Raw genomic sequence first — 24,912 nt, forward strand, 5'->3', positions numbered from 1 at the left:
AAAAATAATGAAAGTTTGATTTTCGAGATGAAATATGTCTTATATATTGACTTCCAAACTTGATATTTATACTCCATATTGAACAAGATATGAAAATCACCTAACAGGCAATGTGAGCGAAGCGCGAGCGAAAATTTTATATAGTGACATTAAAGATTCTTTTTATTTCCATGTCTTCCCCTCATCTTACTTTCACGCGTCTCCTCCTCTTCTTTTTTTCGACTCCCTTTTCCCTCCTTTTTTTTCTTTCTTTCCTTTTTTTTGCTCCGCCAATAGGGGGGGGGGCGGGCCAGTCGGCCCCCTCCCCCTGGATAGGAGTGGACATCGTTCTGTCGTTTCAATGGTTTATTTTCAATGGTCTAATGCCAACTCGTCTGCTATCATTTGGTCTACCATCAGTTCGTCCACTATCCACATGGTCTAACTGCCATTTCGTCTAATAACCAAGTTGGTGCAATTGCTATTTATTCCATATGCCATTTGGTCTAATTGAACTAAGTGTTAATTGGGCGAAATTAAGGAAAATAAAATTGATATTAGACCAACTAGTTATGAGACGAAATGGTCATAGACTGGTGATTAGACGAAGTGATGACTGGACCAAATGGTTATTGGACCATATGGTTGTTAGGCGAAAAGTTAATGGACAGAATTGCATTAGACTAAATGAATGTAGACCCTGTTGTGAGTGGAGGAATTAGCAGCAGACGAATTGGTTTCAACCCGCATACCGCCCAGGCAAGCAAAACAAATTCACGACGAAATTGGCGACAAAATTCACGACGTCGTGAATAATTCGCGACGAAATTCACGATGTCGTGAATTTCGTCGCCAATTTCGTCGTGAATATTCAAATTGACGACGAAATTCACGACGAAATTGGCGACGTCGTGAATTTCGTCGCCAATTTCGTCGTGAATATTCGCGATTTGGTCTGTTTGCGATGTCCCTTCAGGGCCACCATAGTATACTGCGCCCCATTCTATAGCTGAGAGTGGTTTTCTAGGACAAAGCCTCAATATTTTATACTTTTTAAAATGGTAGATTCTACCCTGAATTTCAGATTGCACAGTACTTCCTTTTTTGTCTGACGTTAATTCAAGCTTTTCACATTTTTCTTCTTCACCCTCAACCTCTTTCACCCACCCGCCCGCTCTTCTTCTCTCTCACACTTTCTCTTTCTCACGTACACACACTTTATCTTTCTTACGCACACACACTCACACACCCTCGCTCAACCTGCTTTCTCATGATTACTCTCTTTCTCTCTCTCTCTCCCTTTCTCTCTGAACTCCTACCCCCACACTCTTACAATCAAACTCTCGTTCTTTCTCGTAATCTCCTTTATCCGCCTGCCTCCCTCTTCAATTTCCGATTTTTGATCTTTCATCTTTTTATTCAAACTGCATCCCCCACCTTCTTCCCCTCTTTCCTATCACCCCCTTCTTCCCCATTTTCCCCTCTCTGATTCCACCTTTGGCTGGTGTTTTTACCCATTTAAGGATCGCAGCGGGCGATGTTTAAACAGGCGATGAGACACTGGGAGAACTATACCTGCATTACTTTCGTTGAGAGAAATCCTGCCAATAGTGAGCATGACAACCACATAGTCTTCACATACCAGGCGTGCGGGTGAGTCTTTCCAAGTAATGAATTTGAGAGGAGTGGGTTAAAGAGGTCTTGATGGGGTAGTCGCCATTATAATCCCTTTCTGATCACCACCGTCGTCATCAAAATCATCTTCATCATCATTATCATGTGACCATTATCTGTTGACAGTATCATTACCACGATTGTCACCCTAATACACCATCAACATCATGATCATTATCAGGATCATCATTTCCATCTTCATTATTATCATCATATTCACCATGGTCATCATCATCAACAACAACAGCATCTTCATCATCATCATTATCATCTCCGTCATCACGGTTATCTTTCAACAGCATCATTACTATCATGATCATCGTCAACAATAACACCATCATTACACAACCAACATCATGATCATTATCAATCTCATCATTTCCATCTTCATTATTATCATCAGATTCATCATTATCATCATCATCGTCGTCGTCATCACCATAATCATCAAAATCGTCATCACCAGCATATCATCCTCATCATCGTCATCCCACCACCATCGCCATCATCACCACCACTGCCACCGCCATTATCATCATCATCATCCACTGTCTTCTTCATGATCATAATCATTATCACCATTATTATCATACTCATATTTATCATCATAATTTTATTTCATCATTTCTTTTTCGTCATCTTCACCATAATCCTCTTTATCAGCATCTTCATCATAATTATCAATATCATTTTCATAATAATCATCATCATCTCATCATCCCCATCATCAGCAGCACTATATCATCTTCATTGTGATGAATAAACTTTCTTCTCTTTTTTTCAGAATCATCATTCCATTATACTTTCAAAATCAAGCTGCATGTTAGCTAATTTTTCTCTGTAATGTTTCCAAATGAAACAAGAAGATAAACAGCTTACAAAATAGTTACCATAATTTACTAAGAGATATCAGACATTATAATAAAATTTTGCCCAAATTGATAAGAATATCCCTAGATTATTTTTGTTGTCAACATTTTGATAACATTTTCTGGTACAATTATGTCCTTCCCAGCTGCTGTTCGTTCGTCGGTCGGAAAGGCGACGGTGCACAGGCCGTATCTGTGGGCAAGAACTGTGACAAATTTGGCGTAGTCGTCCACGAATTGGGACATGTGGTGGGATTTTGGCACGAACATACACGTCCCGATCGCAATGAGTTCGTCGGCATCGTTCACCAGAATATTGTACCAGGTAAAGTATGATGGAAATCAAGTAGGTTTGCAGTTTCTTTTTCTTGAATGAATCATCATCCTATAGTGCATTTCCTTTGTAGTGGTTGACAGCTATACATCTCCATTGCCTTCATTTAAGGGTTTTGTTTGATTTGTCGGTCAAAGGACTACTGATACGATAAATATTTAATTAAAAAATGTTTCAAAAGGGAAGTAGCTTATAGTTTAATGAGTCATTATGTGATAATTTCAGCATGTACATGTATTAGGCCTATAGTTGAAAGTCAAATATATGTTTAGACTTATGCCTGAAGTAACAGATATGGGAAGATTTTATTGTTAAAAATAAACATCCTTCTTAAATGCATGGACCTACAGAGAGTAAGGATCACAGAATTTTGATGGTGTAATGTCCCTAATAGTACTCTTTTGTGTAAAATAAATATCAAGAGTCAATTAATTCAGAATTGTCTCATTTATAATCATCATCATAACCTCTCTTCGAAACAGGTCAAGAATACAACTTCCGTGTTCTCGATGCAGCTGAGGTGGATTCTCTTGGCGAGACCTATGACTTCGCGAGCATCATGCATTACGCGCGGAACACTTTCTCGCGGGGAATTTGGCTTGACACTATTCTTCCAAGGAAAGATACGGAAAGCGGTATCCGACCGGAGATCGGACAGAGGAAACATCTGAGCAAGGGCGATATTGTGCAAGCCAACAAGCTTTATAAATGCCCCTGTAAGTAATATACTATGGGCCCTGTTTCACTTAACATCTTTTTGAACACAAATCACCAAAGCTGTTAAAAGCTACCAAAATCCTCAAAATTGATTAATGGGTAGCAAATTTATCATGGAAATTTCACGTTTGTTATTTGTAACAATGAAATTGAACTTAGATCTTTTGTTGTAAATTCATTTTAGTTGATGGTATGGTATATTATAAATTGTATCATTAACCCTAATATATATATATATATATATATGATTTTTCCCAATATGAAACATAGCATGCGGCCGGACACTCCTTGAATCTACCGGTAACTTCAGTTCTCCTGAATGGCCCGGTCAGTACGATGGTGATCAGACGTGTGTGTGGCGGATCTCTGTTACCCCCGGTGAAACCATCAGTTTGAGGTTCACCGGTTTCGAGCTAGTCGGGAGTGACGGGTGTTGGTATAACTACTTAGAAGTCAGAGACGGGCACTGGAGAAACTCTCCGCTCCTTGGTAATGATGATGATTTTATAAATTCTGAATGATTCTTCGGCATAGTTTAATCTTATTTTATTCTTCTCTGTTTTTTTCTTTGCTATATTAGTGAATATACCTAGCAATCCTCATTTAGACAAGAGTCTTACTGATGATGTCACAAAGTATATAGTGATGTGGAGGCAGTGAATTAGAGACGAGGTATAAAGCCTTTATAAAACTTGATTCTGCCATCAATTTCTTGTGGTCAGGTGGTTTAAGGAGTGCCCTCTTGTAATGGCACAGGTTCAAATCCCGCTTAAAATACTTTTGTTTTGTTATAAATCGATAAAAATAGTGTTTATTCTGTTGAAATCAGACCAGACTATAGGGATTTTTTATAATAAAACAAGAAACTAGTTTACCTAGTCTAATATGGCATTAAAACAATTTTTTGTATAAACATTGTAGTTTTGCTTTTACTGGATCAGCGATTTTTTCCAAAATATTCAATACTATATCCAAATTTTTTTGAAAAAAAAATCTTACCAATTTTAGATATAGACATTAAATCTACCCTCTTTGTCCTTCATTAAATTATGTTTGTGCAAGTAATATTATTCAATGTTATTTCATTGATTTATTAAATGACTTCAACACATTATTATAACATGTTAGTTCCAGACTTGTTTGTTATTAGAAATGAAAGTGTGTTTGTCGTTATGCTATAGCATATGAATTCCTGGTAATCAAAGCAATCAATGCATTGTGATAAAAAAAAACTAATGTTCCAGAGCTATTTCTTATTACAAATGTGTTTGTCTAATAGTCAGTGTGATTTTATTATTCAATGTTGACAAAGGTAATATTGATAATGCAATATTCCTGTCCCAATAACTTATGATAGGCAGACATGTGAAATATCAATTTATCTGTGATCTTTTTTTCTTCTTCTAACTAGGGCGGTTTTGTGGAGCTTCTTTACCCGATCCAATACTCTCATCTGACAGCCGGCTGTGGATCGAACTGAAGAGTTCAGCACATAGATATAGTAGAGGTTTTGCGGCAAACTATGAAGGTATAATATAATCAATTATTCATTTCTTTACAACTTTTGAAATAAAACGATTTAATAGCTATTCCTTTTGTGAAAGCTTATTTCAGGCTCCAGGTTCCTAGATTTACTAGGACAGCACAGAAGATGAAATGCATCTGGCGCTGGTCAGTGGCTGCCGTGCCCAAGATCAATTTGGCAAAATCAATTTTTGGACTATAGCTATGTCTGATTTCTATTTCGAACAATAAAATATGGATTATTATAATAATGCAGGAGTCTGTACCTAAGTATTAGAAACGCTTCTAATTGAAATATTTTGTTTTGCTCATGTAGCAATTTGTGGTGGTCACATTGAGCGGGAATCAGGGACACTTCAAAGCCCAAACTATCCTGATGATTACCATCCCAGTAAGGAGTGTGTGTGGCTTATCACCATGCCAGAGAACTACACGGTTGGACTCAGCTTTCAATCATTCGAGGTAAGGAAAGTACACCCCACCCACATGTTAGGGTTATATGCGCTATACAAGAACTGTGTAATATCATAATTATTATTTTTGATATTATGACTATTATTACTTGAATTATTGTTATAATTATCATTACTATTATTATTAACATTACTATTTTTATTATTGTTAATATTAATATTATTATTATCATCACCATCATCATTAGGTTGTGATTAAAATCTGTTAGAATCAAATAATCATAATTATATTGATTGCACACTTATCCAATGCTGTGTCATAGCCTAGCAATAAAAGAAATTGGGGATATAAGGGTTTGGTGCTTCACCCTTGAGCAAAGTATTTTATTACATTGCTATTTAATGAATGGTAATTGCTTTATAACTGCGGGAAGGAATTTTGTTTTCTTAAAATAAAGTATTTGTTATGAATTGATAAATGGTGGCAGCAGTGGGATAGATTCCCATATTATTGTATGATTTTATCTTAATTGATTAACATACTATTGACTATATAAGCCCACCATTGAGTATCTGTCACCTCAACAGTGGCAGTGCCAGGGTATTTAAATGATGGAGAGGGGAGACCTAAGGGGAACACCATTTTTAAAATTCTTTATTGAATAACCGGTGTGAATCATTAATCATATTACCAATTTCTTTCTTTGGACAATCATCTTCTTTTATCCCCCTTTCTCCTATTCATCTTGTTTTCTTGTTATCACTACCAGTACTTGAAAAATAAAATGTTATCATTGCCGGTGGTATGCAGTAAATAAAATCGTATGACATAGACAGTACACAACAGTTATAATTTATGCAATTGTCACGGTGGCAGTTTTTCACTTTATACAATATTTCTAACCCTGTCGTGGAATACTCTTCAACTTTTTTCAGATTGAACGACATGAGACATGTATCTATGACTATGTTGAGGTACGAGACGGGCATGAGGAAACTTCCCCTCTCATCGGCCGCTTCTGTGGCTATTTCATTCCCGATGACATCAAATCCACTGGAAATAAGATGATGGTTACGTTTGTATCAGACGGATCTGTCAATAAAGGAGGATTCTCGGCAGATTTCTTCAAAGGTAAAACATAAACTTTATCTCTCTTTTGGTTACAATAATATACCAGATCTCTTTTGTTATCTACTACACTACGAGCTGCGCATTGTCCATAAAGAGTAAATTGCAATATTTCATACCAGAGGATATTTCCCAAGGTCTTGAATCACAAGGTCTGGCATGGTAATGATCGCTCAGCTTTATAGGCCCGTATTCTGAAGTCGGGTTTAACTTAAGCTCAGGTTTAAAGTTGTGGTTTAAGTATGGATAGCCAATTCTTACATAAATCACTAACAGTATAGATATCATATTTCAGCTCATTTGGCTCTCAAATCATTCATAATTGTCTAGGAGGTATAAATAGATGATTGTCTTCACCATTGAAGAATCAGGAAAGAGCACAGTAGATATAAGAAACATACAACTTAATAGAAAATTTTGACACTTTTGGCTTCCCATAATTTTAGCACAGAGTTAGACCATGGTCTAAGTTAAACCTGACTTCAGAATACGGGCCATAGTGTCTACATGACTGGATAAAAACTTGTCTTTTGAAGGTTGGTAGTAGCCCCATGTACTATGTTACATTGTATGCAATGATTCTACCAGCAGGTGTGTGTCTTCTTTTTCTGCCGGTATGAACGAAGTGTCACACTGTGTTCACAGTGTCTTTACTGTGTGTTCATAGTGTGTTCACAGTGTTTTCATAGTGTGTTCACAGTGTGTTCATAGTGTGTTCACAGTGTGTTCATAGTGTGTTCACAGTGAGTTTACCATATGTTCACAGCGTGTTTTAGTGGACTCTGTTAACTCACTAAACACACTGTGCAAATGCTCAAAATCTGAAATGTGGGAGTACAAGAAGATGTGATTCACACTTTTAAAATTCACAAATTTAACAGTGTAAAGAAATATTCCCACTGTGTCCCACAGTGTGTTCACAGTGTGGAGATAAGTTCACATTGTGTCCCACAGTGCGTTCACAGTGTGGAGATAAGTTCACAGTGCATTCAGTGTGAAGATAAGTTCACATTGTGTCCCACAGTTCGTTCACAGTGTAGAGATAAGTTCACAGTCTGAAGATAAGTTCACATTGTGTCCCACAGTGCATTCACAGTGTGGAGATAAGTTCACATTGTGTCCCACAGTGCGTTCACAGTGCGGAGGTATAAGTACACATTGTGTCCCTCAGTGTATCCACAGTGTGAAGATAATTTCACAGTGTGAAGATAAGCTCACGGTGTGAAGATAAGTTCACATTGTGTCCCACTGTGTGTTCGCAGTGTGAAGATAAGTTCAGTGTGTTCACAGTGTGAAGATAAGTTCAGATTGCAGACACCTCTACAGTGTTGATGTTCACAGTGTGTTCACATAGTGGATTATGTGAAGAAGTGAATCACACTGTTAAAAATACTCTAATTTAACACAGTATGAAGGTGATTTCACACTGTGTCCCACACTGTGAACACGCTGTTGGACACTATGTCCTTTCCAGCAGAGTTGTCTCTACTTTATTCATTTTTTCTCCTAAATTCTTTTTATCACATATTGTTATTATTTGCCACAGAGAAGGACGAGTGTGCCCAACCAGACCAAGGGGGATGTATGGACGTCTGTGTGAACACCATTGGAAGCTACCGATGCGACTGCCGACCAGGATATGAGCTCAGCTCTGATGGCCGTAGATGTGAAGGTGGGCGAAAATTAAAAAATTGGGATAAAAACATAAAGTGGGTCTTGTTCTGTTGAGAGAATTCAGCTTGGTGAGGTTGGATTATATTCCTCTCTGTATGCAGGGGCACTTTTATGATACTAGGTATTTACTTTTCTTTAATTTATAAATTTTTCAATTTTCATCAGAGAATATGATGCACAATTCAAACATTATCAAACTAGCATGGAAAATAGTTGAAACACTGTGTAAACGATGAAATGTGGTTTTGAAGTAAAGTACATACATATACAATGCATAATTCTTAATATTAGCTACATTTAATAAACACTGATGCTACAATGCTATGCAATTAGTAATTGAATGGAAGTGGTGACTAGAAATACCATGCCCCCACTTTTGTTAACACAGTGAAATAGCACTTAAAAGGGGATAGGGTGAATACAAATTAAATGGAGCCAACAAAAATTATTTTTAATATTTTGAAATGTAAAATCAGACATTCAGAAAGTAATATTTCATTTTTAAGTGCTCTAGAAAATGGTATATCTACCCAGGGGGTGTTTCACAAAGATTTAAGTATGACTTAATCGCACCTAAATGCCGACGCGTACATGATATGCAACGCGCGATCTTATTGATCAGTACGCAGTAGTGCGCGTCCTCTTGGCATGATCTGACTAATGCGGTCATGCGTTTTTGCAACTAGGCATTTAAGTGCAACTCTAAGTAATACTAAAGTCTTTGTGAAATACCCCTCTGAACTCTTTCATATTCAAAGCAATATTTATCATCTCATTTATAATGTTAGGAAGGTGAACCCTGTAATATTTTGTTGTGATTTGTGGGAGTGACTGTTGATTGTGAAAATGTGAGATGCTAACTCGTATGTGTACTTCCTTTCAACTTGCTAAACATATGATTGCTTGCTTCAAATATATCAATCAGCATCCCCAGGCTCAGCATACCTTTAACATATTTGATGTGCAAAGCAAAGTGTTTACTTTTTCTTTTTTCTCTCTTTCATTTATAAAATAATCACACAGTCCACAAGAGTAATTCCTGTTCTGTGAACTTAACAAGTATGCGATTCGGCATACCTTTAATATATTTTAATTGCAAATTATAGTTACCGTTTCTTTCTCTAGTCTTTCATTAAAAATGATAAATTCGCTCTAGTAATTTCTGTAATGTGAACTTAACAAATATATAATAATGATGCTTTATATTGTTTATAATCAAATTTATGTAAAGGTTCATTAACATTAACACGGAATTCTCGAATCTATTTTTCTTGTCAAATCAATTTTGTTTACAAGATCCCTCACTGCCGTGTGGGTGCTGTCATAGCAAAACTGCATATTTTGTCCTCAAAATTCCTAACATACCTTAGCCTACTCCTTACCCTCAAACTATCCTAAATAAACAAAATATTGCAACCTTAAGCCAAACCCTATTAGATGTTTGGCTAACAGGCCCAATAACCATCAAACTGGTAAGAATCCTACTGTGGATATGAAAAAAAAATATATATAGACAGAAACAGAGGTATAGAATAATAGAGCATGCAGTTCTTCCACCAACTTATTGTGGTCTTGTGATAGAAGCATCAGTGCAGTTCTGCACTGTAGTGACATATTTGCATGGGTTCAAATACCACTCATTAACCTGATAATATTTTTCAGTTATTAATTAATAACAGTAGTGTTTGATCTGTTGAAAAAAATTGACTTTGGACCATATGATACAGAATTTTTACTTCAAAAACAAAAACTTAAACTAAACCGTTAGTTGGTCTAGTGGACTTAATTGCAGCAGGGTATAATAATAATCACTTGAGCCAGAGGAATGAAAACTCGAGCTGCACAGAAGCCAATATTGGGCCATCAATCTCACTGATTATTATTTTTTTTAATCTCGATCCCATTACAGTTGCCTGTGGAGGTCTGTTTACCGGTCTTCGAGGGAACATCTCAAGCCCTTCCTACCCTGAGCCCTATCCGAGGGACAAGAACTGCGTCTGGCAGATTGTGGCTCCGTCCAACTACAGGATCTCACTCGAGTTTCTGACCTTTGACCTCGAGGGCAATGAGGTCAGATATGACAACAGTGCAGTGTTTCATGAAACAAGTAGTCAGTTATCTTCACTGAAAAATGTTATAAGCTATTACGTATCCTTGCATCTGATTGGCTGAGACCAAAATTGTCAGTGAAAGTTGCTGACTATTTGTTCCATGAATGCTTTCCAGATTTTTTTTTTTCACTGTAATCATTAATATTCTTTATGGCATTTAGACAACAACTTCATCATGAAATCATGCTTGGTTTATAGATGGAAATTTTGAAAATAGTCACTCGATCATGTGCTGTATATTCTATACTTATTAAGTGCATCATAGATGTTCAAAATACTCCACTGATTGTTCTTTTCAGTCATAATTTCCACACAAGCTTTGATTAGAAACACAATTTAACCATGAACCCCATTGTCAATATGACACTTATGGCCTTTGGCATTCTGTCTTGTTCTGTACCTCACAATAACTTGAAAGAATATATTCCCATAGAGTAGTCTGTCGTATACGTAATACCAACATATTTTTTCTGCAGTAACCACTATATAAGCTCTGATTAGAAACATAATTAAGCCATCCATCTCACTGTAAATATATTTTGCCTACCTTCTTGCATATCTTACAACATCTTGATAGATTAGATTCCTGTGCATTTTATTTGCCACAAAATAACACTGAACAATTTTTATACCATGAAGGTGTGCAAATATGACTACGTTGATGTCCGTAGTGGCCTAAATGAGGAAGGATTACTCCATGGCAAGTTTTGCGGCAATGAAATACCGGAGACAATCACATCACGTTTCAATAATCTACGTATTGACTTCCGATCTGACAACACGGTTGCTAAAGAAGGCTTCTTTGCAAACTTCTTTGCAGGTAAGACACTAACTTTTCTCATGAAACAGAATTATTTCCTGTTATATGAACTATTTTATAGAATAAATCAATAATCAGATTATAAAAAAATCACCATTGCAAAATAGGCCGTTGTTCAATTTTTGCTCAATCAATTTCAACTTATACTTATTGGAAAATGTATTTAAAAGTATTATATACATAATATTAAACCTTTCCAGGTCAAAATCAAGTATTTATCCAATTATAATAACATTTATTTTTAAAAAGCCTTAAAAACGGACTGAAGCTTTTCGACATACATTCATCGCAGTAAAATTGCATGAATGACTGGAACGCTATAGAGCGAAACAATAAATAATATAACCGAAAGAGACATTGGACGCTAAAAATATTTTACATGTATTTGTTTAATCTTCATAATATCTTCATTTTCATGTATTTGCTCAATGTGGATGATTTTATTTGACAAGCATTTGGTAGAGTGGCCACTGTAATCCACCTACATGTATATGTCTATCTATATATCTATCTATATATTTATCTATCTATCTATCTATCTATCTATCTATATATCTATCTATCTATATATCTATCTATATATCTATCTGTCTATCTATCTATCTATCCATCTATATATATATCCATCTATATATCTAACCAGCTATATATCTATCTATCTAGCTATATATCTATCTATCTAGCTATATATCTATCTATCTAGCTATATATCTATCTATCTAGCTATATATCTATCTATCTAGCTATATATCTATCTAGCTAGCTATATATCTATCTAGCTAGCTATATATCTATCTAGCTAGCTATATATCTATCTAGCTAGCTATCTATCTAGCTAGCTAGCTAGCTATCTAGCTAGCTAGCTATCTATCTAGCTAGCTATCTATCTAGCTAGCTATCTATCTATCTAGCTAGCTATCTATCTATCTATCTAGCTATCTATATCTATCTAGCTATATATCTAGCTATATATCTAGCTATCTAGCTATATATCTAGCTATCTAGCTATCTAGCTATATATCTAGCTATCTAGCTATATATCTAGATATCTATCTAGCTATCTAGCTAGCTACCTAGCTATCTACCTAGCTATCTATCTACCTAGCTATCTAGCTATTTAGCTATCTATCTAGCTATCTATCTATCTAGCTATCTAGCTATATATCGATCTATCTATCTATCTATTTATCAATCAATATATCTATCTATATATCTATCTATCTATATATCTATCTATATATCTATCTATATATCTATATATCTAGCTATATATATATATATATATATATATATATCTATATATATCTATCTATATCTATCTATCTATCTATCTATCTATCTATATATCTATCTATCTATCTATATATCTATCCATCTATATATCTATCCATCTATATATCTATCCATCTATATATCTATCTATATATCTATCTATATCTATTTATTAATCTATCTATCTATCCATTTATTTATCTAATTGAATAGATGTTGATGAATGTGAGGAAGATGATGGTGGATGCCAACACATCTGTACCAATACACTGGGAAGTTACACGTGTTCATGTCGCAATGGATTTACACTACATGAGAACCAACATGGCTGCAAAGAGTGTAAGTAAATTGTTAGCAGAAAATTTGTTGAAGCACTAAAAGAAGGACTAACGTCAAATTAAGAGTGCAAGTAAGTTGTTAACAGGAGACAGATAAGGTGTTAAAGCATGAGGATAACATAAATTTAAGAGTGTAAGTAAGGTGTTAGCAGAAGTTGGGTTATGGTGAAAAAAAAGGACTACTTACATAACATGAAGAGGGTAAGTAAGGTGTTACCAGGAGTTGGGCAAGGTGTTAATGAAGAAGGAAAACATAAAATGGAGAGTGTAATTTATGTGTTAACATGAGATAGGATGTGTTAAAGAAGGACTAATAGCGTGGATTTATGACTAGGGAGTGTGAGGACTAGTATCCTCTGAGCCAAATCACCTCCATGTTTATTTTATACCAAGTATAATAATAATACACTTTTGGTGGCAGCTGTGGGATTCATATGTTAACAAAAGTAGTTCACTTGCTACCCATTGATGATAACCAATCCCAGTATTGATAATGATACCTGGGGGGCGTTTCATCAACATTTCTGACCGACAAGTTGTCAGATCTGACATCTTTCCTTGATTTTGATTGGCTGAGAAGCACTGTAACTATGGTAACTGTCGGATAAAATGGGACTTGTCGGATAAAACGTCTGACATGTCCTTTCATGAAATGCTCCCCAGGTGTGCTTTATATAAATAAATTTTGGATACATGATATAAGACAGATGGTTTCATTTTTGAAAATTTGCTGTACAGACGATGTTATCAGGGGCCCCTTTCATAAAAAGTGACAACTATTGAAATTTTGATTTTATGTCATTTTCATTGGCAAAATAGTTGCAAGTCTTTATGAAATTAGCTCCTGGTGGGTGTTTAATAAAGCTGTTCGTAAGTTAAGAGTGACTTTAAGAACAACTGGTGATCCTTTCTTCTGGTAAATGATATTCAACATTAAATGTTCATTGATGATTATTTCGCGCATAAGAAAGGATCACCAGTCGTTCTTAAAGTCGCTCTTAACTTATGAACAGCTTTATGAAACGGCCCCCTGGTTTGAAATTACTATTTTCAGATATTGATGAAGTTAATAACCTTGCAGGCATTCATGATGAGTCCCATCATTTATATGTCTTATACTTATGGGAATCACAGAATGCAGTATATTAAAAAGATTAAAGTTTGTATGTATTGCTAAAGATTTATTATATATATTTATATTTTATTCCTCATTTTCTTTTTGTTTCCAGCTGGTTGTAGGAGGGAGATACAGTCAACGACAGGAATCATCACAAGCCCAAATTATCCTGACAACTACCCAAAGCGAAAGGAGTGTACCTGGCATATTTCTGCTAATCCAGGCCACAAGATTGTTCTGGTAAATACAGACATGCCTTCAAATGAATAAATGTCGGAATCAGATAATTGTGTCAATGAAGGTACAGTAAATCTCAAAATAATTAAAGTTATCACAGCACTTTTGGTTTTCAAACTGTTAGAAATTATAGAAATGACAGGTACAGTTCTATAACCACTTGACTGCGTAGCACGTAATATTACGCGCTGGGCGAGTGTACAATCTGTGCTGGGCACGTAATATTACGTGCTTGACCTATCTTCTGTTTGAGGCGTCAGCACCGTGCTGTTAATACCCCTACGATGAAAACAGCGCATGTATATCAAATTTCAGACTATGGTCACCAGATGGCGCTATTCCACAAAGTTATTGAAACTTTTGCAGTGATTTATAAATGTTTGTATTCACTTTTCCATAGTGATAGTGTACGGCGCTCAGTTGAAAATGGCAACTCGCAGTGGAGAAGTGAATCAGAAGGATTTTGACGAAACTTTAGACGACAGGAGAAATATTTATAGTGAAAGATCTTTGTCAGAAGGGGAAGATGATTTTTTTGTATGGATATTGGAAAAAGTGATGAGGAAAGTGATGTGATTATTTACAATTTTTCCCCAAAGTTGCTGTCGGTAGTATAGTCCCAAATAGATCTAACTTGTTAGCCCCATTCAGTAGCACCAGGGGGGTCAGTGCGCATTACAGCCTATAGCAGTCAAGTGGTTAACTGACCATAAATGGTGTGATCAATATTCCTAGAAAAACATGATAGTTGTAAATGCAGAATAATTGCCAATAATATTCGTGCTGCAATGGGTTTCAAAACCAAGGTTTATGCTTCACAGTCCATGGATGTATATCTAATGATCCACAACCCCACATCTACAATAAATTTCAAATATAATATTATACAGATATTGCCTACCTAGAGTTTGAATAAAATGTTTCCTCTCCCAGACGGAGTTATATTTTTCCCAAGGGATTATATTTTGCCCGAAGCGCGCAGCGCTGAGGGAAAATATTCTCCCGAGGGAAAAGTATAGCTTCGGAGGGGAGTTGAAATGTTATTTATTACAACGATAGACCAGGCAATATCTGTTATATTATATAGTCTATGTGGATTCGCCATCAGTGATTGCCTTCATCAACCGGCTCCAACCCGAACAGCTCTGTTTCGTCTACGTCATAATAGAAAAAAACGGAATGTACATCAAGCGCGTTCGTCATGCAATCGACGCGTTAACACTAGCGCGTACATCAAATAAACTACCTGATTACGCAACTTGTAAGCAGCAAGTGACGTCACCTTAGTGAATATAACGCCACAATTGACAATACAACGCAGTTATATTCACTGAAGTGACGTCAAAACCTAGAATATAACAAATGCGATCCTCGCAGCCATGGTCACGTGATGGCGTATTGACCTATCACTGATTCGAATCTACTTAACCTATGTAATATATGAATATAATTCCAAATACAATTTATTAATATTATCCCAAATATGTTCTAATATAATTCCAAATACAATATACCAATATATTTCTAAACATAATATACCGGTACTTCTAAAGTTCTAAATAATATACTATTGTAATTCAAAATAAAATGTTCTATTATAGTTCAAAATATAGTATACTAATACCAGTCCAGATGTAATATACTAATGGATTTCCAAATGAATAAAGTAATATAATTCAAAATTAAATATGTTCCATTACAGTTCAAAATATAGTATACTAATATTAGTCCAAATATAATTCTAACTATAATATACTAGTATAATTCCCAATATGATATACTTATATAGTTGAAAATATAATATATTAATACATTTGTAAACACAATTCTCAATATGATATTACAACCATGATCCTGTGAATTAACTCTTTTGGTGGCACCAGTGGGATATTTCTGCTACAAAAAGTTGTTCACTTGCCAATCATTGACAGGATCACATATTCCCAATGTTAAGGAAGATTCTGTGCAATGTGATATCCAAATCACTGACGTACAGATGGGGGTGGGGGCTGGGGGCCATGGATCCCATAGATTTTCACAACCAACGAAAAATGGGGGAAAAGCAAAGCGGAAAGAAAAAGGGTCAGATATGATATTTTCTGAATATTACGTCAAAACATATAACAAACTTAGATTTGCTTTGCCCACTTGCAGCTTTTTAAAAATTTTGCCCCATATCTCATATCCAGCCTCCTCAAAACATTTGACACATAATGACACACATGCCGGGCCCACGATCAATTGGGCAAAGCAAATTTTTTTAGTATATCATTTCCTGTCTATTCGAACAATAAAAAATATGGATTTTCATGCTACTGATCCTCATATTGTTCTTGATCAGTTGAATAACGAACCAGTCTTCTGTCTCCCAAGTATAATGATTACGATAAAGGCTGTATAATTGATCCATGCCTGATCACCACTGATCGGCTCTGAAAAATGTGATGATTGTTCTTCATATCCTACAAATCACTGTGAAAACTAATACAAAGGTTGGTGAAGATCCTTTTAAATACTTATCCTGGCTTTTCTTACGTAGACATTCGATGCTTTTGATCTGGAGCAGCATCAGGAGTGCACCTACGATCGCGTCGAAGTCTTCGATGGTGACAACGACGAGGGTCAGGTCCTTGGCCGCTTCTGCGGTGCCACGGTCCCTGACTCAGTGATATCTAGCAGCAACCACATGTTTATTAGCTTCTACTCAGATGCCTCTGTGTCCAGGAGTGGATTCTCCGCCACGCATTCCACGCGTAAGTTACGCCAGGTATTGGAGGGGATGGTTTCAAAGATTCGCATAGAGGCATATATACCATGCGTTCATTCTTGCATGAGCTTAATGTTATGCTGACTTGAAAGTGACCTTGTACAAGGAGTTATAATTCAGGTAACGGGTGTACTATAATAATGATAAAAATTTCATATTTTACTTAGAGTAGCGACTTCAGGTCTGAAAACTGTTCTCCCTGCAGGCCCTGCTTAACATAATAATGTTATTATTACCCCAGCTTTAGCATGGCTACCTTGCAGTATGTTTAATACCGCATCAACATTGCCTGCAATTTTATTCATCTATATGTCCTACAGTCCATATTAACATTCAAAGGTTAATAATCCGTTGTTTTATGCAGTGTGGTCAAATGCTTTTTAATAAGCATCACATTAATTCCATTTGTACGAAGCTCCTTCTATTTGTAAGTTTAGTTCCGATTCACAAACCAATATCTATATTTTCTATGCATGTTTTTGGAAAAAGCAATCTGCAGTAAAGTTTTACTAATGGGCAATTTCATGAGATACATCTGAAAATCTTTCTTCTTAAATGTATGATGGTAACATTTTTATATTGGATGTCCTTTCAGAATGCGGTGGCCGGCTCGTCGCAGGTCTCTCATCTCAGCGACTCTACTCACATGCCAATTACGGGGACCAAAACTATGAGAATCAGGTACGTTTATTCAAAGAATTTCATTGAAACTTAAAGGTCAAATCCACCCCAGAAAAATGTTGATTTCAATAAATAGAGAAAATTAAACTAGCATAACGCTGAAAATTTCATCAAAATTGGATGTAAAATAAGAAAGTTATGACATTTTAAAGTTTCGCTTATTTTTCACAAAACAGTGATATGCACAACTCGGTGACATGCAACTGAGACAGTCAAGTCAGACCTGATTTTTTGCAAAATGGCCCGATCCCCAGTGTAATTTTTCGCTGCTCCAACGACCCAATCCGTCTTAGTTATAAAATATCAAGGAAATTGACTGGACATAAAGGACTTTTACCACAACCACTTTAAAAAATTTCTAGGATTTTAATATTTCTGTTGCATATTTTAGCATTTTCTTTTTCTTGTTTTAAGAGTTTTTGGCAATATTCTTGAAAAAGCACAGTACTTAATATTAATAAAAATAATAATGATAATAATACAGTAAAATATGTGTAAGTGGCCACCTGTCGATAGCAGCCTCTTGTCTATAGCGACTATTAAAACTTATTCCCATGGAAGTAGATTTTGTGTATTGGAACCCATCTATAGCAGCCACCTGTTATGTCTGTAAAGGCCACTAAAGCTTTTTCCCATTGGAGCACATGGTTTGTATAAGAACATGTCTATAGCAGCAACCTGTCTATAAAGTGCACATTTTGTGTTTCCATTGGATGGTCACTATAGACAGGTTTTACTGTATTCAGATAATGCTGTGAAGATTTACTGAACTATGATAATATGATCACTGTTATAATTAATCGACAGGAGTCGTGCGAGTGGACCATTGTCTCGCCCGATGACCATTTCATCCACCTCTGGTTCCGATCGTTCGACATCGAGCACGAGACCGAATGCAACTACGACCAGGTGATGGTGCTTGATGGCGATAACCGGGCGGCCGAATCATTTGGGCGATTTTGCGGCCATCGGGTAAGTTCCCCTTTTTTCCTCATAACGTGTAAAGCCCAGCGCACACTACAAGATCCGATAGGACACAATTTTTTAATAAATCACATTTTGCATTAAATGTGAAAGTTCTAAGAAGCACAATTATTTTATTTGAACTTCGGCATAATGTTATGAATAATAAAATCATAATGTTGCTCTGTGGCAAGCCCTGTGGTTTGATCAAAGTCAAATTGACTTCAAGTCGCAGCCGACGATGACATCATTACGATTTGAAATTGAATTTGCTTTTGCTCCTACAGGAAGGCTCAAACTAGACTGAATTCAGATTCAGTAGTCCAACCACTTTTCTGAACTCTGATTGCTAAGATTTTATTGGTCGGAATATTCATATCAAATGTTATTACAATGTCTTTGACATTTGGATCGCAACGAATCGTATAGTGTGCGCCGGGCTTAATTCTAGTGTATTGAAATGTCTTGATGACTGTGTCAACTGCTATCTTTGTACTGGTATTCTGTTTTGCTAGTTTGACGTTACCAATGTTGCATTTCTGTATACGGCCGTTACTCACTTTGAGGAGAATATGAATTCATGAATGTATCCACTTATGCATATGTTGAATTAGAAAAAGCGTCAAAATGTCTGTATGCAAAATAATTTGAATACACTTTTGTCTCTAAATACGTTCTTGCTTATTATCTTATTATCCTCTTTGTCTTTTCATCATATTTTCTGCAAATACGGTTGTTTGTAAAATTCATTATCTTTCAATTTTGTGTAAGTTGTTTTTTTTTCAATGGAGTAGTTGTGGTGTAGTGGTTCAGTCAATGGACTCCTAATCTAAGGGTTGAGGTTTGAATCCCTCATGGCGCTGATGTCCTTTTGCAAGTCACTTTTCTATGTTTGTCACTCTCCACGTAGGTGTTAAATGGGTGCCCATTAAGATGACAATTTCAGTGTGATTATAGATTGGCATATGAGCACAAGTAGATAGGATTACCTAGCCAGGTTGCTCCCCAGGGAGTGGAGATAGGGCACTCTATAGTGCGTCCCAAAAAAAACTATACACTTTTGAAATGGCTGCCAAATAAGAAATGTAGCACTTTGGGGAAAAAGACTTATAGATATGGAAAGCCAATAAAGTCAACTTTCAAATGACACCAAAAAGTTAAACTATTCATGCTTGAGCGAGCACTGCGCACTGAAACAAATGGTATGAAAATTAGGGTGGGCTGGAATTAGCCTTCCAATTTATGCAGTTTTTGAGAGGCAAATCCTTTCGAACTTGCAAAGTTAAGGGCGTTGTGATAAATTGATGATCAACCGTGACCAGTTCTGGTTGCTTAAGCAAATTTTATAAATTATTAAATTGGAACTTTAATGCATGAATGAACACAAATTGCACTTTTTGGGCAGCATTTCAACTTTATCATTTGGATCTTTTTTGGGGCAGCATTACAACTTGATCATGTGGATCTCAGCAATGTGTTCATGGGAGTTGGGTGAATAGGGGGTGAGATAGGACTTAAGTGGGAGAAGTAGGTTGATGGAATAAGGGTCAACAGAACATTCAGCCCCCGCCCCCTCTCTCTTTCCCGCCCTCCCCTTCTGTTGAGAGACTGATGGCTATTGTCATGTACGCGTGAAGTCCAGAGCAGAATGTTGATTTAATGATTATTTCTGAATTGGGGCATCAACTTTTTCCTATCAATCATTTAATCAACAATTTATCAGTAAATCAACTCATTCAATGTGCAATGTGATCAATCAAAAATTCATTTTTTTTTTCAATAAATTATTTCATTAATCATCATAATCATTAAATTTCTTGGTAATCATTCAATAAAAAAAAATGACCATCAGCTACCGGTCACTTGGCAGTTAAGTTTTGAATAGGCTACAATCCAGGAAGTGAGACAGAGAGAGAGAGGGGGCGGGGGCGGGAAATGAAGGTGGAGATGGGAGGGTACATATGACTTTTAATTTGTAAAAGGTCAAAAAGAAGAGGAATGCCCTTTTAATCAAGTCTTAGCATATCTCGTCCTCTTGCATAACAGGTACCATCACATTACTCTGACTCTCAAGAACACACTTCTGAGGTCCACAAGATGAATATGCTACATGTACACTAAAATTACAATTCCTGTTCACTCATGCATTACATTTCAATTTAATAACTCATGAAATTTGCCTAAGAAACCATAACTTATCTCACTCATAAATAGCATAAAACCCTTAGCTTTGTAAGTTCCAAAGGACTAACCTCTAAAAGAAAGCTAATTCCTTCCCAGCCTAGCCAAGCTTAGTCTCTCGGGAGGAGTGAAGTGGGGGGAGGGGGTAGAGAAGGAGGGAGGGGTTGCTAAATGTTCTGTTGACCTTTATCCCATCAACGTACTTCACCTACCTAAGTCACATTACCCCCTCTGCTCCTGACTGTCATGAACACATTGTTCAGATCCAAATGATAAAGACAAAATGCTGCACTAAAAATTGCAATTCATGATCACTCATGCATCAAATTTCAATTTAATAACGCATTAAATTTTCACAAACAACAAACTGATCACATCTGATCTTTAATTCACCAAATAACCCTCAACTTTGCAAGTACCAAACAAAAAAACCTGAAAGGAACTGGAAGGCTAATTCCGGCCCACCCTAATTTTCATACCTTTTGTTTCAGTGGGCAGTGCTCGCTCAAGCATGAATAGTTTTCCAACTTTTTGGTGTCATTTGAAAGTTGACTTTATTGGCTTTCCATATCTATGAGTCTTTTCCCCCAAAGTGCCACATTTTTTATTTGGCAGCCATTTCAAAAGTGTATAGTTTTTTTTTGGGACGCGCTGTATGTGTGTAACAGTGATGGATCCTATGACCGGGGTAATAATACTTACATATGAAATGCTTCGAGACTCAAGTATTCAGCACACTATGAATGTGACTATATTATTCATTTTCTTTGTTTCTCATTTTGAACCATTTAGGCTCCAGATGATATCGTCTCTACCGGTGATTCCTTGATGATTGTCTTCTCATCCGATGATACTATCAACAAGAAAGGCTTCCTCGCGATATTCAAGTTGACCGATGGAGAATTACAGGAGGTTGAAGAAGAGGAAGACATATACTACGGATGAGGACAGAATCCCAATATTTGGAGAAAAACCCTTGTATCTGGACATTTTCACCCGCAAACAAAATATTTGAAAAGCAGCCTGCACGTCGAGTATATGATATTTCTACAAATGATTGATGATTCGAACTGGTACATTCTTCATTAGTTGTTTAACCAAGGAATGGCATGGATGAGAGAAGCAAATTCAAATTCAATATTGTAGAAATTTACTTTTTAGAGATAAACTCACTGTATTTTCAGGGATTAAATTCAATCACCTAATTATTAAACACCAATTAATTCCTGTGCCAGTTAAGCATGAATCATATAGCTAAATATATTGATAGGGGTTAAAATGCAAAGAACCTTTTTTTGTTATTGATCACTTTGCACGGGCTAGGTATTTCAATGTGAAGAAATTCAATCGGCTAGTGACAATTTTGACAAAATGAACACCAATTGTTTATAGCCTAATCCCACACTGCCCCCTCAAAATAATAAATATTAATGATTTTTCCAACAACCTATCAATTTTGTATTAAATGACAACAGGTTGGGGAAGATTAAAACAACCCTCAACTTTCTGTGTGATGCCCATTTCTAAAAATACAAAAACAATAAGAGCTGAAGCAAAAAGAAATTCCTGTATATTTTGTATCATCAAGATGCAATAATGTTTATACTTTCTAACTCATATTCAGATACTGTGTGTGTTCATTCGCCATTTAATTTAATCACATAGGATATCGTGTGTGTATCCAGTTGCTCTACGTTGTGGAGCAAGATTCTATATTCACCAAGAATAGTCATAATGAAATTTGAAACTTTATTGGCAGAAAAATTTGCATACTGACATACAAAGCTTCTTGGAGAAAACATTGAATTATCATTAGTAAGCCATGTTTTATCTTGTTCATAGCTTTTACCAGATATTTTTTAATATATGTATCTTCGTCATTTTAAAAGTTTTTATTGAATTAATATCTAGCCAATATGAAAATACTCATGGGCTTGAACGATGATCGAGATAGTTGTTATCTTTAGCAATCATATTATATCCATGTATATTACATGTTTACTGAATAATGACAGGATTTTTATCTGTCATGATCAAGTTGAAGAAATCAAGTAATATCAAATGACCGGAAATATGTTTTATGAGAGGTAAAGTTTGCAGAGAGAATTCTTATTCGCTTTGAGAACTCTTTTATTTGATGTAATTTTTCATGTTGAAGTTTCTTGTAGCATATTCATGCATTATTTGCCATGAATATATTTCCTACAAAGGTGTGGTATTTGTCGACCAAAGAAATTGAATTCAAGGGAGAAAGAGGAAAAATGGTAGAGTATAAGGCTTTGCAGATTTAGGTTTATGAATTCCATGTTTATGACATATCTATGCAATTTCTTGGGAGGGAAAGAAGTTATTGATTTAAGAGGGTTGAACGTATAGCTTTTTAGGCTAGTGGGCATTAATTGGCAATGGGCATAAGTTTGCCTCTGGTATATGCCATAACAAGATTGAACTGTAAATCAAGTAATATCAAATGACCGGAAATATTTTGTATGAGTGGTAAAGTTTGCAGAGAGAATTCTTATTCGCTTTGAGAACTCTTTTAGCCATTATAATTACCTTGATGTAATGTTTAATGTTGAAGTTTCTTGTAGCATATTCATGCATTATTTGCCATGAATATATTTCCTACAAAGGTGTGGTATTTGTCGACCAAAGAAATTGAATTCAAGGGAGAAAGAGGAAAAATGGAAGCGAGTATAAGGCTTTGCAGATTTAGGTTTATGAATTCCATGTTTATGACATATCTATGCAATTTCTCGGGAGGGAAAGAAGTTACTGATTTAAGAGGGTTGAACGTATAGCTTTTTAGGCTAGTGGGCATTAATTGGCAATGGGCATAAGTTTGCCTCTGGTATATGCCATAACAAGATTGAACTGTAAATACAATGTACATGTTTATTATTGTGTAGGGTTGTAATAATTGTATATTCAATTTTGGACAAACAATCTCATGGTCACCAGCCAAGTGTGCTATTAAATGGGAATACAAGTATTTTGGGGTATATTAATCACCACTAATTTGGACATCAAATATGTAAAAACGTCCCAATCATATCCTTCATATTTCTATTTCATGAACTTCCATCATGAGTTATGATATTCTTATTTGTACAGTTTATGACCAAATTCTAAATGTATCCTAATTCCATTTTGAATGATTCACACTTGTTTATTTTTTTCTGTTTTGAAAATAAATAACTTGTAAACACAACATTATATACTGTTTGATTGGTCTTCTGTTAATGGAAAGTCTGCCAAGCTATCTAACTCTGTCTCATACAGGGGCCGAGGAAGCGGGGAGCTGGGGGCTTCAGTCCACCCCCCCCCCACTTTTTTCCAAAACCATGTACAAAAACTTAAAAATGACCAGATTATTGTGATTTTATGCATGGTCAGCCCCCTCCCTCCCCCCGCACTTTGAAAACCGTTCCGCAGCCCCTGTTATAGCCACTCCCAGGGAGAAAAGGGGGTGTCAAAAGGAGGAGGGGAAGAGAAGATAAAGAAAAGAGAGAAAAGATAGGGAAAGGGACAAATGGAGTTGAATGTAAAGGAAAGGGGAGGAAGGATATAACAACGACAGAAGGGATGGAGGGGGTTGGGGATAAAAGAAGGAAATTACTTTTAAAACTGGGGGAGGGGCACCCACATACCATTTCCTTAGCGAGTTGCACATATATTTTTATATTGCATGACATATTGTAAAATTCTCTACATCTTTTTACTCTCTCCTTCACCATTAAAAAGAAGGGAACATTTCCTTTACATTCCATGTAAAATCATGCCCTGACTTGAAAAAATACCTTCACCCCCCTCCTGCCAAAACCTAGATCTGCCTATGAAGTGTGCCATATTAGCCTGAAAGTATGGGAAATCCAATTCGTTTTGAAATTAGAAGCACAAATTTGATCTTAAACTCGAGGGGGAGTGGCTCTAAAGTGACTTTAAGTGCGTTAACTTAATTTCAAATTTAGGGGCATCATGTTCATATTTTCAATGGGCGCCTGAAAAATATAGGCCCCAAATTTGAGCTTTCGTTATGATTGAAATGTCTCGTCTCAATCATGGGCGAAAAGGTTTTGGCCCCGAAATGTAAGGTCATTTAGTCCAAAATA

General features: G+C 36.0%; 1 protein-coding gene across 3 annotated transcripts; it reads left to right on the forward strand.

The window, feature by feature from the left end:
• Positions 1–1,477: 1,477 nt before the first annotated feature.
• Positions 1,478–24,016, forward strand: LOC129281507 (bone morphogenetic protein 1 homolog). 3 transcript variants are annotated; one of them, XR_010296545.1, is made up of 17 exons: positions 1,478–1,632; positions 2,669–2,847; positions 3,339–3,572; positions 3,844–4,062; positions 4,985–5,101; positions 5,414–5,559; positions 6,447–6,642; positions 8,186–8,311; positions 10,223–10,383; positions 11,064–11,244; positions 12,730–12,855; positions 14,084–14,211; positions 16,748–16,961; positions 17,571–17,656; positions 18,464–18,628; positions 21,593–22,939; positions 23,185–24,016. XR_010296545.1 is itself a non-coding variant. In XM_064113564.1 (16 exons), the coding sequence occupies exons 1-16, from the start codon at positions 1,517–1,519 to the stop codon at positions 21,743–21,745; spliced, it is 2,547 nt and encodes an 848-aa protein (XP_063969634.1). In that variant the 5' UTR covers positions 1,478–1,516; the 3' UTR covers positions 21,746–24,016. The 3 variants fall into 3 exon arrangements, 1 of the variants encoding a protein (XP_063969634.1); XR_010296546.1 differs by having other exon boundaries at positions 1,503–1,632; positions 16,748–16,975; XM_064113564.1 differs by having other exon boundaries at positions 21,593–24,016.
• The last annotated feature ends 896 nt before the right edge of the window (positions 24,017–24,912 follow it).

Source organism: Lytechinus pictus, chromosome 18 (assembly GCF_037042905.1).
Source record: "Lytechinus pictus isolate F3 Inbred chromosome 18, Lp3.0, whole genome shotgun sequence".
Classification (NCBI taxonomy): domain Eukaryota; kingdom Metazoa; phylum Echinodermata; class Echinoidea; order Temnopleuroida; family Toxopneustidae; genus Lytechinus; species Lytechinus pictus.

Bases quoted from the DNA above. Each gene is read 5' to 3' on its own strand.
- LOC129281507 (XM_064113564.1), top strand. From the start codon at position 1,517: ATGTTTAAACAGGCGATGAGACACTGGGAGAACTATACCTGCATTACT. The intron at 11,245-12,729 runs GTAAGACACTAA...CTAATTGAATAG, and splicing joins CTTTGCAAACTTCTTTGCAG to ATGTTGATGAATGTGAGGAA. The intron at 17,657-18,463 runs GTACGTTTATTC...ATTAATCGACAG, and splicing joins ACCAAAACTATGAGAATCAG to GAGTCGTGCGAGTGGACCAT.